Raw genomic sequence first — 23,172 nt, 5'->3', positions numbered from 1 at the left:
GATCCAGGCAGGAGTTATCCAGGGATTTTTCCAGGAATCCAGGCTGGATTTTCCCAGGCAGGAATTATCCAGTTGGGATTTATCTAGAGATCCAGGCAGGAATTATCCAGGTGGGATTTATCCAGGGATCCAGGTGGGATTTTTTCCCAGGGATCCATGCAGAAGTTAACCAGGGATTTTTCCAGGAATCCAGGCTGGATTTACCCAGGCAGGAATTATCCAGGTGGGATTTTTTTTCAGGGGTCCAGGCAGGAATTATCCAGGTGGAATTTTTTTCCAGGGGTCCAGGCAGGATTTATCCAGGTGGGATTTTTTTTCAGGGGTCCAGGCAGGAATTATCCAAGTGGATTATTTTTTCCAGGGATCCAGACAGGAGTAAACCAAGGATTTTTTCAGGAATCCAGGCTGGATTTACCCAGGCAAGAATTTTCCAGGTGGGATTTATCCAGGGATCCAGGCAGGAATTATCCAGGTGAGATTTTTTTTCCAGGGATCCAGGCAGGAATTATCCAAGTGGATTATTTTTTCCAGGGATCCAGACAGGAGTAAACCAGGGATTTTTCCAGGAATCCAGGCTGGATTTACCCAGGCAGGAATTATCCAGGTGGGATTTATCCAGGGATCCAGGCAGGAATTATCCAGGTGGGATTTTTTTATCCAGGGATCCAGGCAGGATTTATCCAAGTGGATTTTTTTTCCAGGGATCCAGGCAGGAATTATCCAGGTGGGATTTTTTTTTCCAGGGATCCAGACAGGGGTAAACCAGGGATTTTTTCAGGAATCCAGGCTGGATTTACCCAGGCAGGAATTATCCAGGTGGGATTTTTTTCCCAGGGATCCAGGCAGGAATTACCCAGGTGGGATTTTTTTATCCAGGGATCCAGGCAGGATTTATCCAAGTGGATTTTTTTTCCAGGGATCCAGGCAGGAATTATCCAGGTGGGATTCTTTCAGGGATCCAGGCAGGATTTATCCAGGTTGGATTTTTTTTCAGGGGTCCAGGCAGGAATTATCCAAGTGGATTATTTTTTCCAGGGATCCAGACAGGAGTAAACCAGGGATTTTTTTCAGGAATCCAGGCTGGATTTACCCAGGCAGGAATTATCCAGGTGGGATTTTTTTCCCAGGGATCCAGGCTGGATTTACCCAGGCAGGATTTATCCAGGTGGGATTTTTTTTCCCAGGGATCCAGGCAGGAATTATCCAGGTGAGATTTTTTTTCCAGGGATCCAGGGCAGGAATTATCCAGGTGGGATTTATCCAGGGATCCAGACAGGAATTATCCAGGTGTGATTTTTATCCAGGGATGCAGGCAGGAGTTAATCAGGAATTTTTCCAGGAATCCAGGCTGGATTTACCCAGGCAGGAATTATCCAGGTGGGATTTTTCCAGGGATCCAGGTGGGATTTTTCCAGGGATTCCAACAGGAATTATCCAAGGTTCCAGGCAGGGAAGGAGCAGGAATTTGCCCTCCTGAGGAGGAGGAGGCAGAGGGCCCTGGCGTGGCCTGAAGCAGCCCCTGCTGCTGGGATCCCACCAGAGCAGGAAGGGGAGGGACGGCAGCGGGATCTGCATCCCAGGAATGGATTTTGGGAAACCTGGCTGCAGGTGTGACACCCAGAAGGACCCGGCTGCCACCTGGCCGAGTGCCAGATGTCACTGCTGGCTCCGCCTCGGGAGCGGGGACACCCCCAGGCCTTCATCGGGGTGATCCCAGGGGAGCATCCTCCTCCTCCTCACTCCTGCTTCCCGGGATGGGATCCCCACCGCTGGGGCTTGGAGGGTCCTGACCCCAAATCAGGGGCAGAGAGGGGGGTGGAAGGTTCCAGCACCCTGCTGGGGCTGGGGGATGAGGAGGAGGATGAGGATGAGGATGAGGATGAAGATGAGGATGAGGATGAGGAGGAGGAGGATGAGGAAGGCTGCACCCTGGCCCTGGTGCAGCCCATTCCCACTCCCAGTGTGGGGCAGAGGGGTTGGGCACTGGGAAGGGTGAACAGCGCTGGGAGTTTCCCACGGGAATTTGGGGTTCCCTGGGCTGGGGGTGTGCGGGTGTGACCCCCCAAAAACCCCGCAGTGGGGAGGGCTCAGCACCTGCTGGGCGCCCTTTTTGGGTGGGGTCCCCCTGCACTGGGTGGCACCTTGTCCCCTTGTCCCCCTCTCCCATTCCCATGGCTGTCACCCACCCAGGGATGTGGCACCTTGTCCCTGCACCCACCGGTGTCCCTCTGCCACCCCCGCAGCTGTCACCCACCCGGGGATGTGGCACCTTGTCCCTGCACCCCCCGAGTGCCCCCTCCCACCCCCATGGCTGTCACCCACCCCGGGATGTGGCACCTTGTCCCTGCACCCCCCGGTGTCCCTCTGCCACCCCCATGGCTGTCACCCACCCAGGGATGTGGCACCTTGTCCCTGCACCCCCTCCTGGTGTCCCTCTGCCACCCCCATGGCTGTCACCCACCCCGGGATGTGGCACCTTGTCCCTCTGCCACCCCCACGGCTGTCACCCACCCAGGGATGTGGCACCTTGTCCCTGCAGCCCCTGGGTGTCCCTCTGCCACCCCAAGAGTGTCCCCATTTCCCGTTCCCAAGGTCATTCCCCCACCCAGAGACCCTTCCCCACCCCATGGCGTCCCCTCCTTTCTCATTCCCACGGTTGTCACCCACCCAGGGATGTGGCACCTTGTCCCTCTGCCACCCCATGGCTGTCACCCACCCAGGGATGTGGCACCTTGTCCCTCTGCCACCCCATGGCTGTCACCCACCCCGGGATGTGGCACCTTGTCCTTGCACCCCCCGAGTTCCCCCTCCCACCCCCACGGTTGTCACCCACCCCGGGATGTGGCCCCTTGTCCCTCTGCCACCCCATGGCTGTCACCCACCCCGGGATGTGGCACCTTGTCCCTGCACCCCCCGGTGCCCACTCCTCTCCCAGCCCTCGCTGGAGCAGCGCGGGGGCCCCGCCGGGCGGAATTTGGGGAGGCCGGGGGGGGTCTCGCCTTCGGCTCTGCGGCAGCCCGGGAGCCGCGGGGGTCCCCCGGAGGGGCCGGGCAGGTGCATCCCGGCGAGGAGGGATGGATGGGGAGGCGGGGATGGAGGAGAACGAGCACGGGGCGCCGCGGGTCCGCACAGAGCCCCCCCCGACCCCCGCCCCGGGCGGAAGGGCGGCCCCGGCCCCGGCGGAGCGGCGGGCGGGGGCAGGGGCGGGGAGGGGACGGCGGCCCCGCCGGCTCTGCCCCTTCGCCGGGGCTCGGCGGAGCGCAGCCGCCCCTCGCCGCGCCCCCTCCCCGGCAGCCGGAGCTCGGCAGAAGCCGGCGGGAGCCCGGCGGAGCCGCCGAGCCCGGAGCGCGCAGCGGAGCCCGGCGGGGATGCGGGAGGCGGCGAGCGGCTGAGGACCCGGCTCCGCGCCGGGCGGAGCACACCCCCTTCCCTCCGCCTCGGATTTGGGATCTACCTGACCGCCTTGGGAATTATTAATTTTTTTTTTCTTCCCCCCCCCTCCCCCCTCCTTTTTTTTTTTTTTTTTTTTTTTGCCTGATTTTTAACATAATTTTTTGCACACGTGGAGGAGCGCGTGGATTTCCTACCATGATCTTGGCAAACGCCTTCTGCATCGTCCTCCTCGTAGGTGAGTGGCCCCAGCGGGGGTGCCGGGGGCGGGGTGGCGGCTGTCGCCTGGCCGAGGTGGCGCGTCCCCCCCCCTGGGCGAGGGGCTGCGGGGGCTGAGGCGGCGAGCGAGCCCCTCCGAGCGCTGCGGCAGGAGAGGGGCACGGCGAGGGGTTCAACTTCATTCCCTATTCCCCGTCAACTTGAAACGGGGAGGGGGACACGGGGGACACGGGGGGCACAGGGGGCACGGGGGGCACGGGGGGCACAAGCCCAGCCGCCCCCTCGGGGCCGGAGCGGGCAGGATCGCCCAGCAGCCGAGCCCTGCTCGCCTCCCATCCCCGCTCCCCTCGGCAGAGCAGCGCGGATTCGCGTTTCGGGGGAGATCTCCCCCTTCTCCCCGTTCTCCCGCTGCCCTCCATCCTCCCCCCGCGCCATTCCAGAGCTTGGGAACGCGGCGTGGACGCTCGGCGGGCAAAGTTGGGTTCGTGGCTCGGCTGCCTGCGTGGGGAATCGCCGTCCCCGCGCCCGGATCGCCCGGAGCCGCGGGCGGCGGGGCTCGGAGCTCGGTACCGGGAGAACGCCGCCGCTCCCAGCGCAGCCTCCCCCGGGAGGGGAGCACCCGCAGCCCGCGCTGGGTTTGGGGTGAAAAGGGAAGGAAAGGGGGGTGCTGGGGGTTCGCCCTCCGCGGCTCGGGCGTGCCGCGCTCCCCGCGCCGCTCCCGGGGCCGCTCCCGGCTCCCGCAGCCCGGGGATGCGATCCCGGCTCGCTGCGGCGCCCGGAGAACTTTGCGGAGCCGGCCTGGGCTCGGGGACAGGCACGGGGGACAAGGGACAGGGACAGGGACGGGCACAAGGGACAGGAGGCCGCTGAGGGAGACTTGAAGGTTGGCACAGCCTCGTTCGGGGGGGCTCGGGGTGCGCGGGGAGGGCTCTGCTCCCGGTGGAACGGGGGGCACGGGCTCTGCCCTGCTCCCAGCGCCACCCCAGCCACCGAGAGGCGCCCCCCAAACCTTCGGGGAGGAGGGACCTGGGTTGGGTTGGGGGGCCCTGGGTTGGGGGAGCCCCCGCCCGGGGGGTGCCGGGGTCGGGGGGCTCGGGTGGAGCCCTCAGACACAGAGGAAGGGGCACTGGGGGGGCGGGGTGGGGACACGAGTGGGGACACTCCCGTGCAGAGTGCTCCAGCCCGGCTGGGGGCACAGCTGGACATCTGGACATCTGTCTGGGCACATCTGGATGTGTGTCTGGACACAGCTGGATGGTTCAGGGGGAAATTTGGGGCACAGGGACCCCCAGGGGGACAGGGGTGCCCCACCTCAGGCATCCAAACCAGGGCCCACCCGCCCTCACAGCAGGGTTGGCATCGAAGCAGGACCCTGCCCCCCATCCCTGGGTGTCCCCAAGGTTTTGGGGACCCCGAGCAGGGACCTTGCACCCCCAGATTCAGGGATGGGGTGACCACGGCGCTTCCCACGGCGTGGCCTCACGCTGGGGATCCTGGAGCAGGGAACATCCAGCTCTTCCCAGCCGGGATCATTCCCGGGAAGCCAGAAAATCCCGTTGGTCCTGGCTGGAAAGCGGCGTGTTCTGGAGTGATCCCCGCCAGGAGAAACATTTCCCTCTAAAGCTGCCGGGTGTCCGAGGGGCTCCGGCAGAAGCCGAGCGGGAGAACATGGATTAGAGCTCGGGAAGAGCTGGGAGAAGCCGTGGGAGCGGCAGGAAAAGAGGCCAGCGCCTTGTGCAAATCCTCCGGCACCCCAGAGCCTGCCGAGGATTAGCCGGGAATTCTCTGCAGATGTTTCAGCGCCGGGAGTTCGGGGAGGGCGGTTCTGCCGGGAGGGGTTTGGTTTTTTTGGGGGGGGGGATAGAAAATCCCCCTCCTCAGTTTCCCCCTCCACCCAAACTCCTCGGAGGGAATGAGGAGCCGGGAGGAGCGGGGGGCTCCAGGGAAAGTGCCCAGCCTGGAAAAAGCCCCAATCCTGCGGGATTTGGGGGCTGTGCCCGCCCTTCCCGCTCCGGGATCCGCCGGCACTCCCGGCTCCGGCGCTGCCGGGAGCTCCCGGTGCCCCGAGGGGCTCGCAGGACCCCGTTCCCTGCAAAACCGCGGGGAAAACGGTGAGAAAAATGGCAAAAAAAGCCGGGAGGATTTGGGCCGGCTCGCCCACACACCTCATCCCTGCTGCTCCCCGAGGGCGGATTTCTTGTGGCGTTCCCAGCCCGGCCCACCTGGCACCGGGGGAGCACCCAAGGATGCTCCGGGGCGAGGATGTGGCCCTGCCCTGCCCGTGGGGACAGGAATGCGGCTGGAGGAGGGGATTTTTGGGAAGAGGCTTCTGGAGAAGTGTGAGTTGGAGCTGGGAGAGGCTGGAAGGCGGTGGGGCTCTGGAACGGTTCTCCACACCCAGCGGAGCTCTGGAATGGATTTTCACACCCAGCGGAGCTCTGGAAGGGCTCTCCACGTCCAGTGGATCTGTGGGATCGCTCTCCATGCCCGGTGGAGCTCTGGGCTGGCTCTCCGTGGCCATGGAATTCTGGAATGCCTCTCCACACCCGGTGGAGCTGAGGGATGAACCTCCGGATCTGGTGGAGCTGTGGGATGGCTTTCCACACCCCGTGGAGCTCTGGAATGGCTCTCCGTGGATTTCTGGAATAGTCTCCGTGCCTGATGGAGCTCTGGAATGGCTCTCCGTGGAATTCTGGGACAGCTCTCCGTGCCCGGTGGATCTCTGCGATGTCTCCAATGCCCTGGAGCAGTTTCCCTGCGGCCACGGCTGCAGCAGGATCGCTTTTTCCCAGTTTCCCGTTTTTCGGATGCCTCAGGGTGGGATTTCCTGGTGTTGAAGGCGCAAAGTCCCGAGGCAGCGCCCACGGCGTGCACCCACGGCACCTCCGGCATTCCCAGCCCCGGGATCAGCGTTTGGGGCTCCCGTTCCTCCCTCCCCGGATCCCGTGTGGAATACAATCCCGCCGGGCCTGGCCTGGCCTTGCCCAGGGGAATCTGCTGCTCCAGGCTGGATCTAACGTGGCCGTGGAGGCTCCTGGGCGCCCTCCAGACCTGTCCGAGCCCAGCGGGGACATCAGCGGCACGCCGGGATCTGATCCATGGTGCGACCGCAGCCAGCGGAGGCGTCCCCGCCCGGGCACCGCCCACCCTGCTCCTGTCCCTGCTCGGAGCCCTCCTGGCACCCGCGGTGGGCAGAGCTGCCCAGGGACCCGCTCCAGGGCCAGGGACCTGTTCCAGGGCCGGGGCCAGGGACCCGCTCCAGGGACAGGGACCCGCTCCAGGGACAGGGACCTGTTCCAGGACCCGCTCCAGGGCCAGGGACCCGCTCCAGGGCCGGGGCCAGGGACCCGCTCCAGGGACAGGGACCCGCTCCAGGGACAGGGACCCGCTCCAGGACCCGCTCCAGGGCCAGGGACCCTCTTTAGTCCCCAGGGACCCGCTCCAGTGCCCAGGGACCTGCTCCAGGGCCGGGGACCCGCTCCAGGGCCAGGGACCCGCTCCAGGACCCGCTCCTGGGCCAGGGACCCGATCCAGGGCCAGGGATCCGCTCCAGCGCCCGCCGCTCCCCACGGAAGGGACGCGTGCCCAGCCCCGGGGGTGGCAGGGGACCGGCCCCGCCCGCTGGGGGGGACACACGGGTGGCCCCTGTCGCGTTCCTGTAGGTGTCACTGTCCCCCTGCCAGACCCGGGCTGGGAAGGGGCTGCCAGCGGCGGCCCAGGCGGTGCCAGGCGGGAGGGGACAGGGACGGGGACTCACCGAGGGGTCACCCCCGCCCACCACCCTCGGGGGGCACCAGGGCGGGCACAGAGAGCTGTCGCCTCCCCATCGCCCCCCGGAGCAGCTCAGGGTCCCCTCCGGGTCCTGCCATTCCCATTTTTCCCTGCTCCAGGACTTTCCCTGGGAGCTGGGGGGTGGAGGAGGGGCCGGGAGTGACAGCGGGTCCTGTCCCCATCACCCTGGGGGCGGGGGGGAGCCAGCGCTGCCTGTCCCCAACTCCCCCGAGAGGGGACAAGCCGGGCTTTGCTGGGCCGCGTTTAGCAGGGATATTTCCAGGGGGAAAAGCAGATGCGGAAATGCTGAGAGCTGTGGGGATGCGGGGGCAGGGTCCGAGCGGGGACAGGGACAGGGACAGGGACAGGAGCCGGGCGGGCTGGCCCGGTGCCACCCCGGGAGGGAAGCGCCTGTCGGGAGCCGCAGCTGCCCCGCGGCCCTGCCAAGGCCGAGCGCTCCAAAAGCCGTGACTCAGATGCCCTAAAAATCCCGTGACGGGGCTGAGGACGAGCAGAGCCAAAGGCCGGCTCGGGGCTCGGCACGGAGCCGCCGCTCCCCGGGCTCCGGAGAGCCCCGGGAACGGATCGGGGTCACCGATCGATCCCTTCGGATGGAACCGGGAACCTCGGATCCCCGAGCCGAGGAGCGGGGTTAACCGGGAACCTCGGATCCCCGAGCCGAGGAGCGGGGTTAACCGGGAACATCAGATTCCCGAGCCGAGGAGCGGGGTTAACCGGGAACCTCGGATCCCCGAGCCGAGGCGTGGGGTTAACCCCACCCGGGAATCTCGGCTGCGGGGGGAGCAGGGCCGTCCCTGGAATGCTCCGGGATGGGCTGGATGGGGCTCGGAGCAGCCCGGGCTAGGGGAGCCCTCCCTGCCCGCGGTGGTTTTAAGGTCTCTTCCCACCCAAACCCTTCTGGGATTGTGGGATCCCATTCCAGCCCCTGCCACGGGCAAGGGCACCTTCCACCATCCCAAGGCGGCCTCGAGCACTTCCAGGGATGAGGCAGCCGCAGCTCCTCTGGGAATTCCATCCCAGCCTCTCCTAGAGAGGAATTCCTTCCCCCTTACCCTTTTTCCCCCTTTCCCTTTTCCCCCTTTCCCTTTTCCCCCACTTTCCCCTTTTCCTCTTTTCCCCCCTTGCCTCCTTTTCCCCGTTTCCCCTTTTTCCCTTTCCCCCTTTTCCCCCTTTCCCTTTTCCCCCTTTCCCTTTTCCACCTTTTCCACCTTTTCCACCTTTTCCCATTTCCCCTTTTCCCTTTTCCCCTTTTCCCCCTTTTCCCCTTTTCCCCCTTTCCCCCCTTTTCCCTTTTCCCCCTTTTCCCTTTTCCTCTTTTCTCCCTTTCCCCTTTTCACCCTTTTCCCCCCTTTCCCTTTTCCCCCTTTCCCCCCCTTTCCCATTTCCCCTTTCCCCCCTTTTCCCCCTTTCCCCCTTTCCCCCCATTCCCTTTCCCCCCTTTCTTCTTTCTCTTTCCCCCCCTTTCTTCTTTCCCCCCTTTGCCTTTTCCTTTCCCCCCTTTCTTCTTTTCCCCTTCTCCCCTTTTCCCTTCCCTCCCAGAAAATTCCAGTGGAATTCCCATGATTTCAGCTCAAACCCTTCCAGCCCAGACAATTCCACGATTCCCAACCTGGCCTGCCACCCCCACCCTTGGGGAAAATTCCTTTGAATAATCTGAATCTGTGAATAATCTCAGCCGGCTCCAGGCACAGCTCCTCCATCCTCAGCTCCACCTTTCCCACAGAATTCCAGAATTCCAGAATTCCCGGCCTGCCTTGGCCTGGAAAGGGCCTTAAAAATCTCATCCCATCCCTGGGGTTTTAATTTGAATTTCCTGCCCGTTTTTCCTTCCGGTGTCCCAATCTGCCCTACCTGAGGTGGTCACCAGGGGGTTTTAATCTGAATTCCCTGGGGGTTTTAATCTGAATTTCCTGGAGGTTTTAACGTGAATTTTTTGAGGTTTTGTCTGAATTCCCTGGAGGTTTAATCTGAATTTCCTGTGATTTTCATCTGGGTTTTTAATCTGAATTTCCTGGGGCTTTTATCTGAATTTCATGGGGTTTTAATCTGAATTTCCTGCCCATTTTTCCTCTCAGGGTCCCCATCTGCCCTCCCTAGGATGCTCACCTGGGAGTTATAATCTGAATGTCCTGGGATTTTCATCTGGGGTTTTAATCTGAATTTCCTGAGGTTTAATCTGAATTTCTTGGGGTGCCCATTCCTCTTTCATGGGATGTTCATCTGCCCTACCTGAGCTGCTCACCTGGGGATTTTAACCTGAAATCCCTGCAGTTTTAATCTGATTTCCTGGGGGTTTTAACCTTAATTTCCTGGGATTTTCACCTGAATTTCCTGGGCTGCTCATTCTTCTATCCTAGATTCCCCATCTGCCCTACCTGAGCTGCTCACCTGGGTGCTTTAATCTGATTTCCCCGTGGGTTTTAATCTGAATTCCCTGGGGTTTTTAATCTGAATTTCCCAGGGTTTTAATCTGTATTCCCTGGGGGTTTTAAACCTGAATTTCCCGGGAGTTTGAATCTGAATTTCTTGGGGTGCCCATTCCTCTTTCCTGGGATGTTCATCTGCCCTACCTGAGCTGCTCACCTGGGTGCTTTAGTCTGAATTCCCTGGGGCTTTAAATCTGAACTTCCTGGGGTTTTTCATCTGAATTCCCTGGAGGTTTTAACCTGAATTTCCCAGGAGTTTTTAATCTGAATTCCCTGGGGTTTCAATCTGAATTTCTTGGGGCGCCCATTCCTCTTTCATGGGATGATCATCTGCCCTCCCTGAGCTGCTCACCTGGGTGCTTTAGTCTGAATTTCCCGGGATTTTTAATCTCTACTCCCTTGGGGTTTATAATCTGAATTCCCTGGGGTTTTTCATCTGAATTTCCAGGGATTTTTAATCTGAATTTCTTGGGGTGCCCATTCCTCTTTCCTGGGATGTTCATCTGCCCTACCTGAGCTGCTCACCTGGGTGCTTTAGTCTGAATTTCCCGGGATTTTTAATCTCTACTCCCTGGGGGTTTATAATCTGAATTCCCTGGGTGCTTTAATCTGAATTCCCTGGGGGTTTTTAATCTGAATTCCCTGGGGTTTTAATCTGAATTCCCTGGGGTTTCAATCTGAATTTCTTGGGGCGCCCATTCCTCTCTCCTGGGATGTTCATCGGCCCTACCTGAGCTGCTCACCTGGGTGCTTTAATCTGAAATTCCCAGGGTTTTTAATCTGTACTCCCTGGGGGTTTATAATCTGAATTCCTTGGGATTTATAATCTGTATTCCCTGGGGATTTTAATCTGAATTTCCCAGGGTTTTAAATCTGTATTCCCTGGGGGTTTTAACGCGTATTTCCTGGTGCTCTTATCCAAATTTCCCTGGGCTTCCAATGTGAATTCCCTGCCCATTTTCCCTCTCTGCCCCATCTGCGGGACTCCTCGGGTCCTCCCTCCCTAACGCTGCCTCCTCTCGCTCCCCGCCGGCCCAGATGAGATGCTGCGCTCGCTGGCCGGGCCGGCGCCGCCCGTGGACTGCGTGCGGGCCAACGAGCTGGGCTGCTCCCCTGGGGCTTGAATTTGAAATTCCTGGGGGTTTTAATCTGAATTCCCTGGGGTTTTAAATCTGAATTTCCCTGGGTCTTTAACCTGAATTCCCTGGGGTTTTAAATCTGAATTTCCCGGGAGTTTGAATCTGAATTTCTTGTGGCGCCCATTCCTCTTTCCTGGGATGTTCGTCTGCCTTACCTGAGCTGCTCACCTGGGTGCTTCAATCTGAATTCCCTGGGTGCTTTAATCTGAATTTCCTGGGACTTTTAATCTGAATTCCCTGGGGTTTCAATCTGAATTCCCTGGGGGTTTTAATCTGAATTTCCCAGGGTTTTAAATCTGTATTCCCTGGGGGTTTTAAACCTGAATTTCCCGGGAGTTTGGATCTGAATTTCTTGGAGCGCCCATTCCTCTTTCATGGGGTGTTCATCTGCCCTACCTGAGCTGCTCATCTGGGTGCTTTAATCTGAATTTCCCTGGGTGCTTTAATCTGAATTCCCTGGGGGTTTTAATCTGAATTTCCCGGGGGTTTGGATCTTGGGGTGCCCATTCCTCTTTCATGGGGTGTTCGTCTGCCTTACCTGAGCTGCTCATCTGGGTGCTTTAATCTGAATTCTCCAGGGTTTTAATCTGAATTCCCTGGGGGTTTAATCTGAATTTCCCGAGGGTTTCAATCTGAATTTCACGGGGTTTTTAATCTGAATTTCTTGGGGCGCTCATTCCTCTTTCCTGGGATGTTCATCTGCCCTGCCTGAGCTGCTCACCTGGGTGCTTTAATCTGAATTCCCTGGGGGGTTTAATCTGTATTCCCTGGGGTTTATAATCTGAATTCCCTGGGGTTTATAATCTGAATTCCCTGGGGGTTTTAATCTGAATTCCCTGGGGGTTTTAATCTGAATTCACTGGGGATTTAATCTGAATTTCTTGGTGCTCTTATCTGAATCCCCTGAGCTTCCAATGTGAATTCCCTGCCCATTATCCCTCCCTGCCCTACCTGGGGACTCCTCGGGTCCTCCCTCCCTAACGCTGCCTCCTCTCGCTCCCCGCCGGCCCAGATGAGATGCTGCGCTCGCTGGCGGGGCCGGCGCCGCCCGTGGACTGCGTGCGGGCCAACGAGCTGGGCTGCTCCCCTGGGGCTTGAATTTGAAATTCCCGGGGTTTTAATCTGAATTCCCTGGGGTTTTAATCTGAATTCCCTGGGGTTTCAATCTGAATTTCTTGGGGTACCCATTCCTCTTTCATGGGATGTTCATCCGCCCTACGTGAGCTGCTCACCTGGGAGTTTTAATCTGAATTCCCTGGTGCTTTAATCTGAATTTCCCAGGGTTTTAAATTTGTATTCCCTGGAGGTTTTAATCTGAATTCCCTGGGGGTTTTAATCTGAATTCCCTGGGTGCTTTAATCTGAATTTCCCGGGACTTTTAATCTGAATTTCCTGGGTGCTTTAATCTGAATTCCCTGGGGGTTTCATCTGAATTTCCTGGTGCACTTATCCAAATTTCCCTGGGTTTTTGTGAATTCCCTGCCCATTTTCCCTCCTGGGCTCCCCATCTGCTCTACCTGGGGACTTCGTGGGTACCTCCCTCCCTAACGCTGCCTCCTCTCGCTCCCCGCCGGCCCAGATGAGATGCTGCGCTCGCTGGCGGGGCCGGCGCCGCCCGTGGACTGCGTGCGGGCCAACGAGCTGTGCGCGGCCGAGGCGGGCTGCAGCTCCCGGTACCGCACGCTGCGGCAGTGCCTGGCCGGCCGCGACCGGAACACGCTGCTGGCCAACCGCGAGTGCCAGCTGGCCCTGGGCGTGCTGCAGGAGAGCCCGCTGGAGCGCTGCCGCTGCAAGCGGGGCATGAAGAGGGAGCTGCAGTGCCTGCAGATCTACTGGAGCATCCACCTGGGGCTGGCCGAAGGTACGGCGGGGATGGCGGGGAGGGGGGTTTTGGGGTGGGGGAGATCCCAAAGGGAAGTTTTGGGGTGATGGAGATCCCAAAGGAGCACCCTGGGGTGATGGGGAGATCCCAAAGGGGAGTTTTGGGGTGGGGGAGATCCCAAAGGGGAGTTTTGGGGTGATGAGGAGATCCAAAAGGAGAGTTTTGGGGTGGGGCAGACCCCAAAGGATCACCCTGGGGTGATGGGGAGACCCTAAAGGAGAACCCTGAGGTCATGGGGACACGATAAAGGAGCACCCTGGGTTACTGGGGAGATCCCAAAGGGGAGTTTTGGGGTGGGGAAGATCCCAAAGGAGAGTTTTGGGGTAATGGAGATCCCAAAGGAGCATCTTGGGGTGATGGGGAGATGACAAAGGAGCACCCTGGGGTGATGGGGAGATCCCAAAGGGGAGTTTTGGGGTGGGGGAGATCCCAAAGGATCACCCTAAGGTGATGGGGAGACGACAAAGGAGCACCCTGAGGTGATGGGGAGACCCTAAGGGTTAATGGGGAGACCCTAAAGGAGCGTTTTGGGATGAGGGAGATCCCAAAGGAGCATCTTGGGGTGATGGGGAGATCCAAAAAGAGAGTTTTGGCGTGGGGGAGATCCCAAAGGGGAGTTTTGGGGTGATGGAGATCCCAAAGGAGCACCCTGGGGTGATGGGGAGATCCCAAAGGGGAGTTTTGGGGTGGGGAAGATCCCAAAGGAGAGTTTTGGGGTAATGGAGATCCCAAAGGAGCACCCTGGGGTGATGGGGAGATCCCAAAGGGGAGTTTTGGGGTGAGGGAGATCCCAAAGGAGCACCTTGGGGTGGGGGAGACCCGAGAGGAGAACCCTGAGATGATGAGGAGACCCTAAAGGAGAGTTTTGGGGTGATGGGGAGGGGGAAAGGGATCCCTAAGGGAGCACCCTGGGGTGATGGGGAGACCCTAAAGGAGAGTTTTGGGGTGGGGGAGATCCCAAAGGGGAGTTTTGGGGTGATGGGAAGGGGGACACCCCAATGGATCAGTGTGGGATGATGGGGACACCCTAAAGGATCACCCTGGGGTGATGGGGAGATCCTAAAGGAGTGTAGCAGGATGGGGAGACCCTAAAGGAGAACCCTGGGGTGATGAGGAGACCCTAAAGGAGAGTTTTGGGGTGGGGGAGATCTCAAAGGGGAGTTTTGGGGTGATGGGAAGGTGGAGACCCCAATGGATCAGTGTGGCAGGATGGGGAGACCCTAAAGAAACGTTTTGGGGTAGAGGAGATCCCAAAGGAGAATTTTGGGGTGATGAGGAGGGGGAGATGGATCCCTAAAGGAGCACCCTGGGGTGATGGGGAGACCCTAAAGGAGCGTTTTGGGGTGGGGGAGATCCCAAAGGAGCACCCTGGGGTGGTGGGGATGGGGAGGGGGTGCTGCTGGAGTCTGGGGAGGTTTGGGGGTGAGGGGTGGTCAGGCAGGGCAGGGAATTCAGATGAAAACCCCCCAAAGTTAAACAAAAACCCCACAAATTCAGATGAAAACCCCAGGAAATTCAGACAGGCGCCCCAGACAGGAGAGATGTGGAGCACAAGGCAGGAAAAATGGGCAAATTTGGGTGAAAATCCCAGGAAATTCAGATGAAAACCCCAGGGAATCCAGATGGGCACCTGGAGGAGCTCCCTGCCCGTGGGAGGGGGGTTGGGATGAGATCTTTAAGGCCCTTTCCAGGCCAAGGCAGGCCGGGAATTCTGGAATTCTGTGGGAAAACTGGAGCTGAGGATGGAGGAGTTGATGTGGGAAAACTGGGAAAACTCTTCCAGAGGGTGGGAAAACTCATCCAGAGGATGGGAAAACTGGGAAAACTCTTCCAGAGGGTGGGAAAACAGGGAAAACTCTTCCAGAGGATGGGAAAATTCTTCCAGAGGATGGGAAATTTCTTCCAGAGGGTGGGAAAAATGGGAAATCTCTTCCAGAGGGTGGAAAAACTCTTCCAGAGGGTGGGAAAATTCTTCCAGAGGATGGGAAAATTCTTCCAGAGGGTGGGAAAACTGGGAAAACTCTTCCAGAGGGTGGGAAAACTCTTCCAGAGGGTGGGAAAAGTGGAAAAACTCATCCAGAGGATGGGAAAACTCATCCAGAGGGTGGGAAAACTCATCCAGAGGGTGGGAAAACTCATCCAGAGGATGGGAAAACTGGGAAAATTCTTCCAGAGGATGGGAAAACTCTTCCAGAGGGTGGGAAATCTCTTCCAGAGGATGTGGGGGAGCCGTAGCTGAGCCCGGGCCCCCCCTGGGTGAAATTCCCTCCAAATCTGGGTCAGCGCAGGAAGCCGAGCCCCAAAAGCCCGGCCCTAATTACGCCCTAATTGCTTTCTCCCGCTCATTAGCTGCCCTCACCGAGTTTTTTTTGGGAACGAGGGAGGGAATTGGGATGGCGATTGTACCTGGAGGAGGAGGAGGAGGAGGAGGAGGAGGAGGAGGAGGAGGAGGAGGAGGAGGAGGAGGAGGGGAGAGCAGTGATTAAGCCGGGCTTTAAGGAGGGGCTGCGATCCTTTCCCGCGCTCGGAGCAGCGAGGGAGGGAAATTTGGGCCTTTTCGCGGAGATTTTGGGGTTCCCCTCCTCCCATCCAGCCCTCCCCGCTGTTAGGGAGGCTCCAGGCTCCTTCCCGGGGTTAATCGCGGCTCCAGGCGGGTCCAGCGCCCCGCTCATGCTCGGTGATTTCCCCGGCGAGCCGCGGGAGTCAGGCGGGTGTTGAATGAATTATTGATGGAGCGCTGGAGGTTCCGCGGCCCCGGAGCGCTCCTTGTCCCGGCGGGAGAGGGGAGAGGGAACGGCCGGGAGCGGGTCTGGGTCCTGGGCCCATTCCTGGTGAGGATCAGGAGGAGCCAGAGCCACCCTTGGGGTGTTGTCCCCAAATCCCATCGCCCCAAGAGCAGCACGGGGAACAGGGACATCCCAGCAGGGTTTTCCCCTCCCAGATTTCCCAGGAATGTGGCTGAGGAGCAGAATTTGGATCCTGTTCCCATTCCTGGTGAAGCTCAGGAGCAGGTCCTGGGGTGTCATCCCCAAATCCCATCGCCCCAAGAGCAGCACTGGGAACCCACAGGGAGCAGGGACATCCCAAATTTTGGGATTTCCCTCCCAAATTTCCCAGGAATGTCACTGCAGAGCGGGATTTGGATCCTGTTCCCATTCCTGGTGAGGAGCAGGAGAAGCCAGAGCCACTCTTGGGATGCTGTCCCCAAATCCCATCACCCCCAGAGCAGCTCCGGAAACCCAAAGAGAACAGGGAGATCCCAGCGGGGTCTTTCCCTCCCAGATTTCCCGGGAATGTGGCTGAGGAGCAGGATTTGGATCTGGTTCCAATTCCTGGTGATGTTCAGGAGCAGCTCTTGGGGTGCTGTCCCCAAATCCCATCACCCCCAGAGCAGCGGTGACATCGCTGGGAAGCTGCAGGGAGCAGACACATCCCAAACTTTGGGACTTCCCTCCCAAATTTTGGGATTTCCCTCCCAAATTTCCCAGGAATGTCACTGCAGAGCGGGATTTGGATCCTGTTCCCATTCCTGGTGAAGTTCAGGGGGAGCCAGAGCCACTCTTGGGGTGTTGTCCCCAAATCCCACCGCCCCCAGAGCAGCACAGGGAACAGGGACATCCCAGCGGGGTCATTCCCTCCCAGATTTCCCGGGAATGGCCTGGAGTGGGATTTGGATCCTGTTCCCATTCCTGGTGAGGATCAGGAGAAGCCAGAGCCACCCTTGGGGTGTTGTCCCCAAATCCCATCGCCCCAAGAGCAGCACAGGGAGCAGGGACATCCCAGTTCCCTCCCAAATTTCCCAGGAATGTGGCTGAGGAGCAGGATTTGGATCCTGTTCCCATTCCTGGTGAGGATCAGGAGCAGCTCCTGGGGTGTTGTCTCCAAATTCCATCATCCCCAGAGCAGCTCTGGGAACCCGCAGGGAGCAGGGACATCCCAGTTTCTTCCCAAATTTTGGGATTTCCCTCCCAGATTTTCTGGGAATATCACTGCAGAGCGGGATTTGGATCCTGTTCCCATTCCTGGTGAAGCTCAGGAGCAGCTCTTGGGGTGTTGTCCCCAAATCCCATCACTCCCAGAGCAGCTCTGGGAACCCACAGGGAGCAGGGACATCCCAGTTCCCTCCCAAATTTCCCAGGAATGTCACTGCAGAGCGGGATTTGGATCCTGTTCCCATTCCTGATGAGGATCAGGAGGAGCCAGAGCCACCCTTGGGGTGCTGTCCCCAAATCCCATCGCCCCAAGAGCAGCTCTGGGAACCCAAAGAGAACAGGGAGATCCCAGCGGGGTCATTCCCTCCCAGATTTCCCAGGAATGGCTTGGAGTGGGGTTTGGATCCTGTTCCCATTCCTGGTGATGCTCAGGAGCAGCTCTTGGGGTGTTGTCCCCAAATCCTATCAGCCCCAGAGCAGAGCTGGGAACCCGCAGGGAGCAGGGACATCCCAAACTTTGGGATTTCCCTCCCCAATTTCCTTGGAATGTGGCTGAGGAGAAGGATTTGGATCCTGTTCCAATTCCTGGTGAAGCTCAGGAGCGGCTCCTGGGGTGTTGTCCCCAAATCCCATTATTCCCAGAGCAGCGCTGGGAGCTCGCAGGGAGCAGGGACATCTTGGTTCCCTCCCAAATTTTGGGATTTCCCTCCCGAATTTCCTGGGAATGTGGCTGAGGAGCAGAATTTGGATCCTGTTCCCATTCCTGGTGAGGGTCAGGAGCAGCTCTTGGGGTGTTGTCTCCAAATCCCATCACCCCCAGAGCAGCTCTGGGAACCCAAAGAGAACAGGGAGATCCCAGCAGGGTTTTCTCCTCCCAGATTTCCCAGGAATGGCCTGGAGTGGGATTTGGATCCTTTTCCCACTCCTGGTGAAGCTCAGGAGCTGCTCCTGGGGTGTTGTACCCAAATCCCATCACCCCGAGAGCAGAGCTGGGAACCCACAGGGAGCAGGGACATCCCAGTTTCTTCCCAAATTTTGGGATTTCCTTCCCAAATTTCCCGGGAATATCACTGCAGAGCGGGATTTGGATCCTGTTCCCATTCCTGGTGAGGATCAGGAGGAGCCAGAGCCACCCTTGGGATGCTGTCCCCAAATCCCATCACCCCCAGAGCAGCTCCGGAAACCCAAAGAGAACAGGGAGATCCCAGTGGGGTCTTTCCCTCCCAAAATTCCCGGGAATGTGGCTGAGGAGAAGGATTTGGATCCTGTTCCCATTCCTGGTGATGTTCAGGAACAGCTCTTGGGGTGTTGTCCCCAAATCCCATTGTCCCAAGAGCAGTGCCAGGAAACTGCAGGGAGCAGGGACATCCCAGTTCCCTCCCAAATATTGGGATTTCCCTCCCAAATTTCCCAGGAATGTGGCTGAGGAGCAGAATTTGGATCCTGTTCCCATTCCTGGTGAAGCTCAGGAGCGGCTCCTGGGATGCTGTCCCCAAATCCCATCGCCCCCAGAGCAGCTCTGGGAACCCAAGGAGAACAGGGACATCCCAGCGGGGTTTTCCCCTTCCAGATTTCCCAGGAATGGCCTGGAGTGGCATTTGGATCCGGTTCCAATTCCTGGGGAAGTTCAGGAGCAGCTCTTGGGGTTGTCCCCAAATCCCATTGTCCCAAGAGCAGTGCCGGGAAACTGCAGGGAGCAGGGACATCCCAGTTCCCTCCCAAATTTTGGGATTTCCTTCCCAAATTTCCCAGGAATGTCACTGCAGAGCGGGATTTGGATCCTGTTCCCATTCCTGGTGAGGATCAGGAGAAGCCAGAGCCACTCTTGGGATGCTGTCCCCAAATCCCACCGCCCCCAGAGCAGCACAGGGAAGAGGGAGATCCCAGTGGGGTTTTTTCCTCCCAGATTTCCCAGGAATGGCCTGGAGTGGGATCAGGAATGGCCTGGAGTGGGATTTGGATCCTGTTCCTACTCCTGGTGAGGAGCAGGAGGAGCCAGAGCCACCCTTGGGGTGCTGTCCCCAAATCCCATCGCCCCCAGAGCAGCACAGGGAACAGGGACATCCCAGCGGGGTCATTCCCTCGCAGATTTCCTGGGAATGGCCTGGAGTGGGATTTGGATCCTGTTCCCATTCCTGGTGAGGAGCAGGAGAAGCCAGAGCCACTCTTGGGGTGCTGTCCCCAAATCCCATCACCCCCAGAGCAGTGGTGACATCACCGGGAACCCACAGGGAACAGGGACATCCCAGTTCCCTCCCAAATATTGGGATTTCCCTCCCAAAATTCCCGGGAATGTGGCTGAGGAGAAGGATTTGGATCCTGTTCCAATTCCTGGTGAAGCTCAGGAGCAGCTCCTGGGGTGTTGTCCCCAAATCCCATTGTTCCAAGAGCAGTGCCAGGAACCTGCAGGGAGCAGGGACATCCCAGTTCCCTTCCAAATTTTGGGATTTCCCTCTCAAATTTCCCAGGAATGTCGCTGAGGAGAAGGATTTGGATCCTGTTCCCATTCCTGGTGAGGAGCAGGAGGAGCCAGAGCCACCCTTGGGATGCTGTCCCCAAATCCCATCACCCCCAGAGCAGCACAGGGAAGAGGGAGATCCCAGTGGGGTTTTCCCCTCCCAGATTTCCCAGGAATGGCCTGGAGTGGGATTTGGATCCTGTTCCAATTCCTGGTGATGCTCAGGAGCAGCTCCTGGGGTGTTGTACCCAAATCCTATCAGCCCCAGAGCAGAGCTGGGAACCCGCAGGGAGCAGGGACATCCCAAACTTTGGGATTTCCCTCCCCAATTTCCCGGGAATGTCGCTGAGGAGAAGGATTTGGATCCTGTTCCCATTCCTGGTGAGGATCAGGAGCAGCTCCTGGGGTGTTGTCCCCAAATTCCATCACCCCCAGAGCAGCGGTGACATCGCTGGGAAGCTGCAGGGAGCAGGGACATCCCAAACTTTGGGATTTCCCTCCCAAATTTCCTGGGAATGAGGCTGAGGAGCAGGATTTGGATCCTCTTCCCATTCCTGGTGAGGATCAGGAGGAGCCAGAGCCACCCTTGGGGTGTTGTCCCCAAATCCCATCGCCCCAAGAGCAGCACTGGGAAGCTACAGGAAGCAGGGATATTCCAGTTCCCTCCCAAATTTTGGGATTTCCCTCCCAGATTTCCCAGGAATGTCACTGCAGAGTGGGATTTGGATCCCGTTCCCATTCCCATTGAGGATCAGGAGCCACCCTCGGGGTGTTGTCCCCAAATCCTGTCACACTGGGGACGGGGACAGCCCAGCCCAGCATCCCAATGGGGCCTTTCCCTCCCAAACTTTGGGATTTCCCTCTCAGATTTTGGGATTTCCCTCTCAGATTTTGAGATTTCCCTCTCAGATTTTGGGATTTCCCTCCCAAACTTTGGGATTTCCCTCCTAGATTTTGGGATTTCCCTCCCAGATTTTGGGATTTTCCTCCCAGATTTTGGGATTTCCCTCCCAGATTTCCTGGGAACTCTCCTGCTTTGCTCCCCACCCTGGATTTCCACACAGGAGATTCCTGAATTCCGTTTTTAGGGGGATTTGTAACAATAAAAGAACCCAGAGCTGAGAATTTTTAGGGGTTTTTTCGGTCTTTTTAGGGGATTTTGTCACAATAAAAAAACCCAGAGTTGATAACAAGTTTTTAGGGTTTTTTGGGGGGTTTTTAAAGGTATTTTTAGGGGATTTTGTAGCAATAAAAGAACCCAGAGTTGAGGACAGGTTTTAAAGTGTTTTTAGGTGGTTTTAGGTGTTTTTTAGGGGATTTTGTCACAATAAAAGAACCCAGAGTTGATACCAGGTTTTTAGGGTTTTTTTGGGGGGTTTTTTAAGGTGTTTTTAGGGGATTTTGTAACAATAGAAGAACCCAGAGTTGAGAACAGGTTTTTAGGGTTTTTTTGGGGGGGTTTTTTAGGTGTTTTTAGGGGATTTTGTAGCAATACAAATTTAGGTTTTTAGGGGGTTTGTAGCAATACAAATTTAGGGTTTTTAGGTGTTTTTAGGGGTATTTGTAGCAATACAAATTTAGGGTTTTTAGGGGAATTCGTAGCAATACAAATTTAGGGTTTTTAGGTGTTTTTAGGGGATTTTGTAGCAATACAAATTTAGGGGTTTTAGGTGTTTTTAGGGGATTTTGTAGCAATACAAATTTAGGTTTTTAGGGGATTTTGTAGCAATACAAATTTAGGTTTTTAGGGGATTTTGTAGCAATACAAATTTAGGTTTTTAGGGGATTTTGTAGCAATACAAATTTAGGTTTTTAGGTGTTTTTAGGGCAATTTGTAACAACAAAAGAACCCAGAATCGAGTGGGTACCCCAAAACCTCCAGCCTTGAACCCCACACCACCTCCTGGACCATCCCAATCCCAACTCCCTCAACTCCTGGAATCCTTTGGGATTGGCCACGATTAAAATTCCCTGAACCTCTCCCAAATCCCCTTTTCCCCTTTAATCCCTTTTTTTTGCCTTTCCCTCCCTGAACCAGGGGTGTGCCTGTGCCTGGAACTGGCTGAGATGATTCACCACGGGCTTTAATTTGCTTTTTTTTCCTTTTTTTTCCCTTTTTTTCCCTTCCCCTGCCGAAGGAGAGGAGTTTTATGAAGCCTCCCCGTACGAGCCGGTCACCTCTCGTCTCTCTGACATATTCAGACTCGCTTCAATTTTCTCAGGTAATAAAAACTCCCTGGTTTATCTCCTGCCTCGAGCTGCTCCCAGCCAGGGAAATCCTCCCTCCCTCCCCCTCTGCTCCTCCAGCCTCTCCCCCCCTTCCCTCCCCCCCAAATTTGGGGTCCTGCCCATCGTTTTTGGGGTGGGTTCTTCCCGTTTCGGATCATCCCGGGTTGGGATTTAGGGTTTTACCTCTTTGCCTCCGGTTTGGGTTTCTAGAAAACCGCTGGAAAAGCTGGAATTCCCGGGATTCCCTGGGTTTGTGTCGGCCCCAGCACAAAGCCAGCCCCGGGCTCCAGCGGGGTGCAGCCCCTCCCGTGGAATTCCCTGCGGAATTCTTGGTGTCCTGCAGGATTTGGGACCCTCAGGATGGGGTGGGAGCTGAGGGGGGGGGGGGGACCCTGTTTGCTGTCCCCTCCCTGGGGCAGCACCCTGGAGCTGAGCTGGGAGAGGGATGCTGAGACCCTTGGAGGGTCCCTGGGACCCCCTTGGAGCCTCCCTGGGACTCCTTGGAGCATCCCTGGGACTCCTTGGAGCATCCCTGGATCCCTTTGGAGCATCCCTGGATCCCTTTGGAGCATCCCTGGATCCCCTTGGAGCATCCCTGGGACTCCTTGGAGCATCCCTGGATCCCTTTGGAGCATCCCTGGATCCCTTTGGAGCATCCCTGGATCCCTTTGGAGCATCCCTGGGACCCCTTGGGGCATCTCTGTGTCCCTTAGAATTCCCTGGAACGTTCCTGTGTCCCTTTGGATCGTCCCAGTGTCCCTTGGAGCATCCCTGTGTCCCTTTGGGACATTCCTGTGTCTCTTGGAGCATCCCTGAGCCCTTTGGATTCCTTTGGAAGATTCCCTTGGAGCCCCTTGGAGCATCCCTGGGACCCCTTGGGGCATCCCTGGGACCCCTTGGGGCATCCCTGTGTCCCTTAGAATTCCTTGGAACGTTCCTGTGTCCCTTTGGATCATTCCAGTGTCCCTTGGATCATCCCTGGGTCCCTTTGGAGCATCCCCGTGTCCCTTAGAACATCCCTGTGTCCCCTGGAACCCCTTGGAGCATCCCTTGGAACTCCTTGGAGCATCCCTGGGTCCCTTTGGAGCATCCCTGGGTCCCTTTGGAGCATCCCTGGGTCCCTTTGGACCATTCCTGTGTCCCTTAGAACATCCCTGTGTCCCCCTGGAACCCCTTGGAGCATCCCTGGATCCCTTTGGAGGATCCCTTGGAGCCCCTTGGAACATCCCTGGGCCCTTTGGACCATCCCTGTGTCCCCTGGATCCCCTTGGAGCATCCCTGGATCCCTTGGAGCATCCTTTGGAACCTCTTGGAACATCCCTGGATCCCTTTGGAGGATCCCTTGGAACCTCTTGGAACATCCCTGGGTCCCTTTGGACCATCCCTGTGTCCCTTGGAACTCCTTGGAGCATCCCTGGATCCCCTTGGAGCATCCTTTGGAACCTCTTGGAACATCCCTGGATCCCTTTGGAGGATCCCTTAGAACCTCTTGGAACATCTCTGGGCCCTTTGGACCATCCCTGTGTCCCCTGGATCCCCTTGGAGCATTCCTGGATCCCTTTGGAGGATCCCTTGGAGCCCCTTGGAACATCCCTGGGCCCTTTGGACCATCCCTGTGTCCCCTGGATCCCCTTGGAACATCCCTGGATCCCCTTGGAGCATCCTTTGGAACCCCTTGGAACATCCCTGGATCCCTTTGGAGCAT

At 57.8% G+C, this 23,172-nt stretch overlaps 1 protein-coding gene across 1 annotated transcript in view; it reads left to right on the top strand.

Moving 5' to 3' along the window:
• Positions 1-3,185: 3,185 nt before the first annotated feature.
• GFRA2 (GDNF family receptor alpha 2) overlaps positions 3,186-23,172 on the top strand; it is a 39,911-nt gene continuing 19,924 nt past the window's right edge. The window contains exons 1-3 of the mRNA XM_084221945.1: positions 3,186-3,628; positions 12,546-12,827; positions 21,377-21,460. Of these exons, the coding sequence (XP_084078071.1) occupies positions 3,589-3,628; positions 12,546-12,827; positions 21,377-21,460 (406 nt within the window). The 5' untranslated portion in view covers positions 3,186-3,588. The remainder of the gene's footprint in view (positions 3,629-12,545; positions 12,828-21,376; positions 21,461-23,172) is intronic.

This window comes from Fringilla coelebs, assembly GCF_963513975.1.
Source record: "Fringilla coelebs genome assembly, chromosome: 26".
NCBI classification, from domain to species: Eukaryota; Metazoa; Chordata; class Aves; order Passeriformes; family Fringillidae; genus Fringilla; species Fringilla coelebs.
This window is presented reverse-complemented; position numbering and strand designations above follow the sequence as displayed.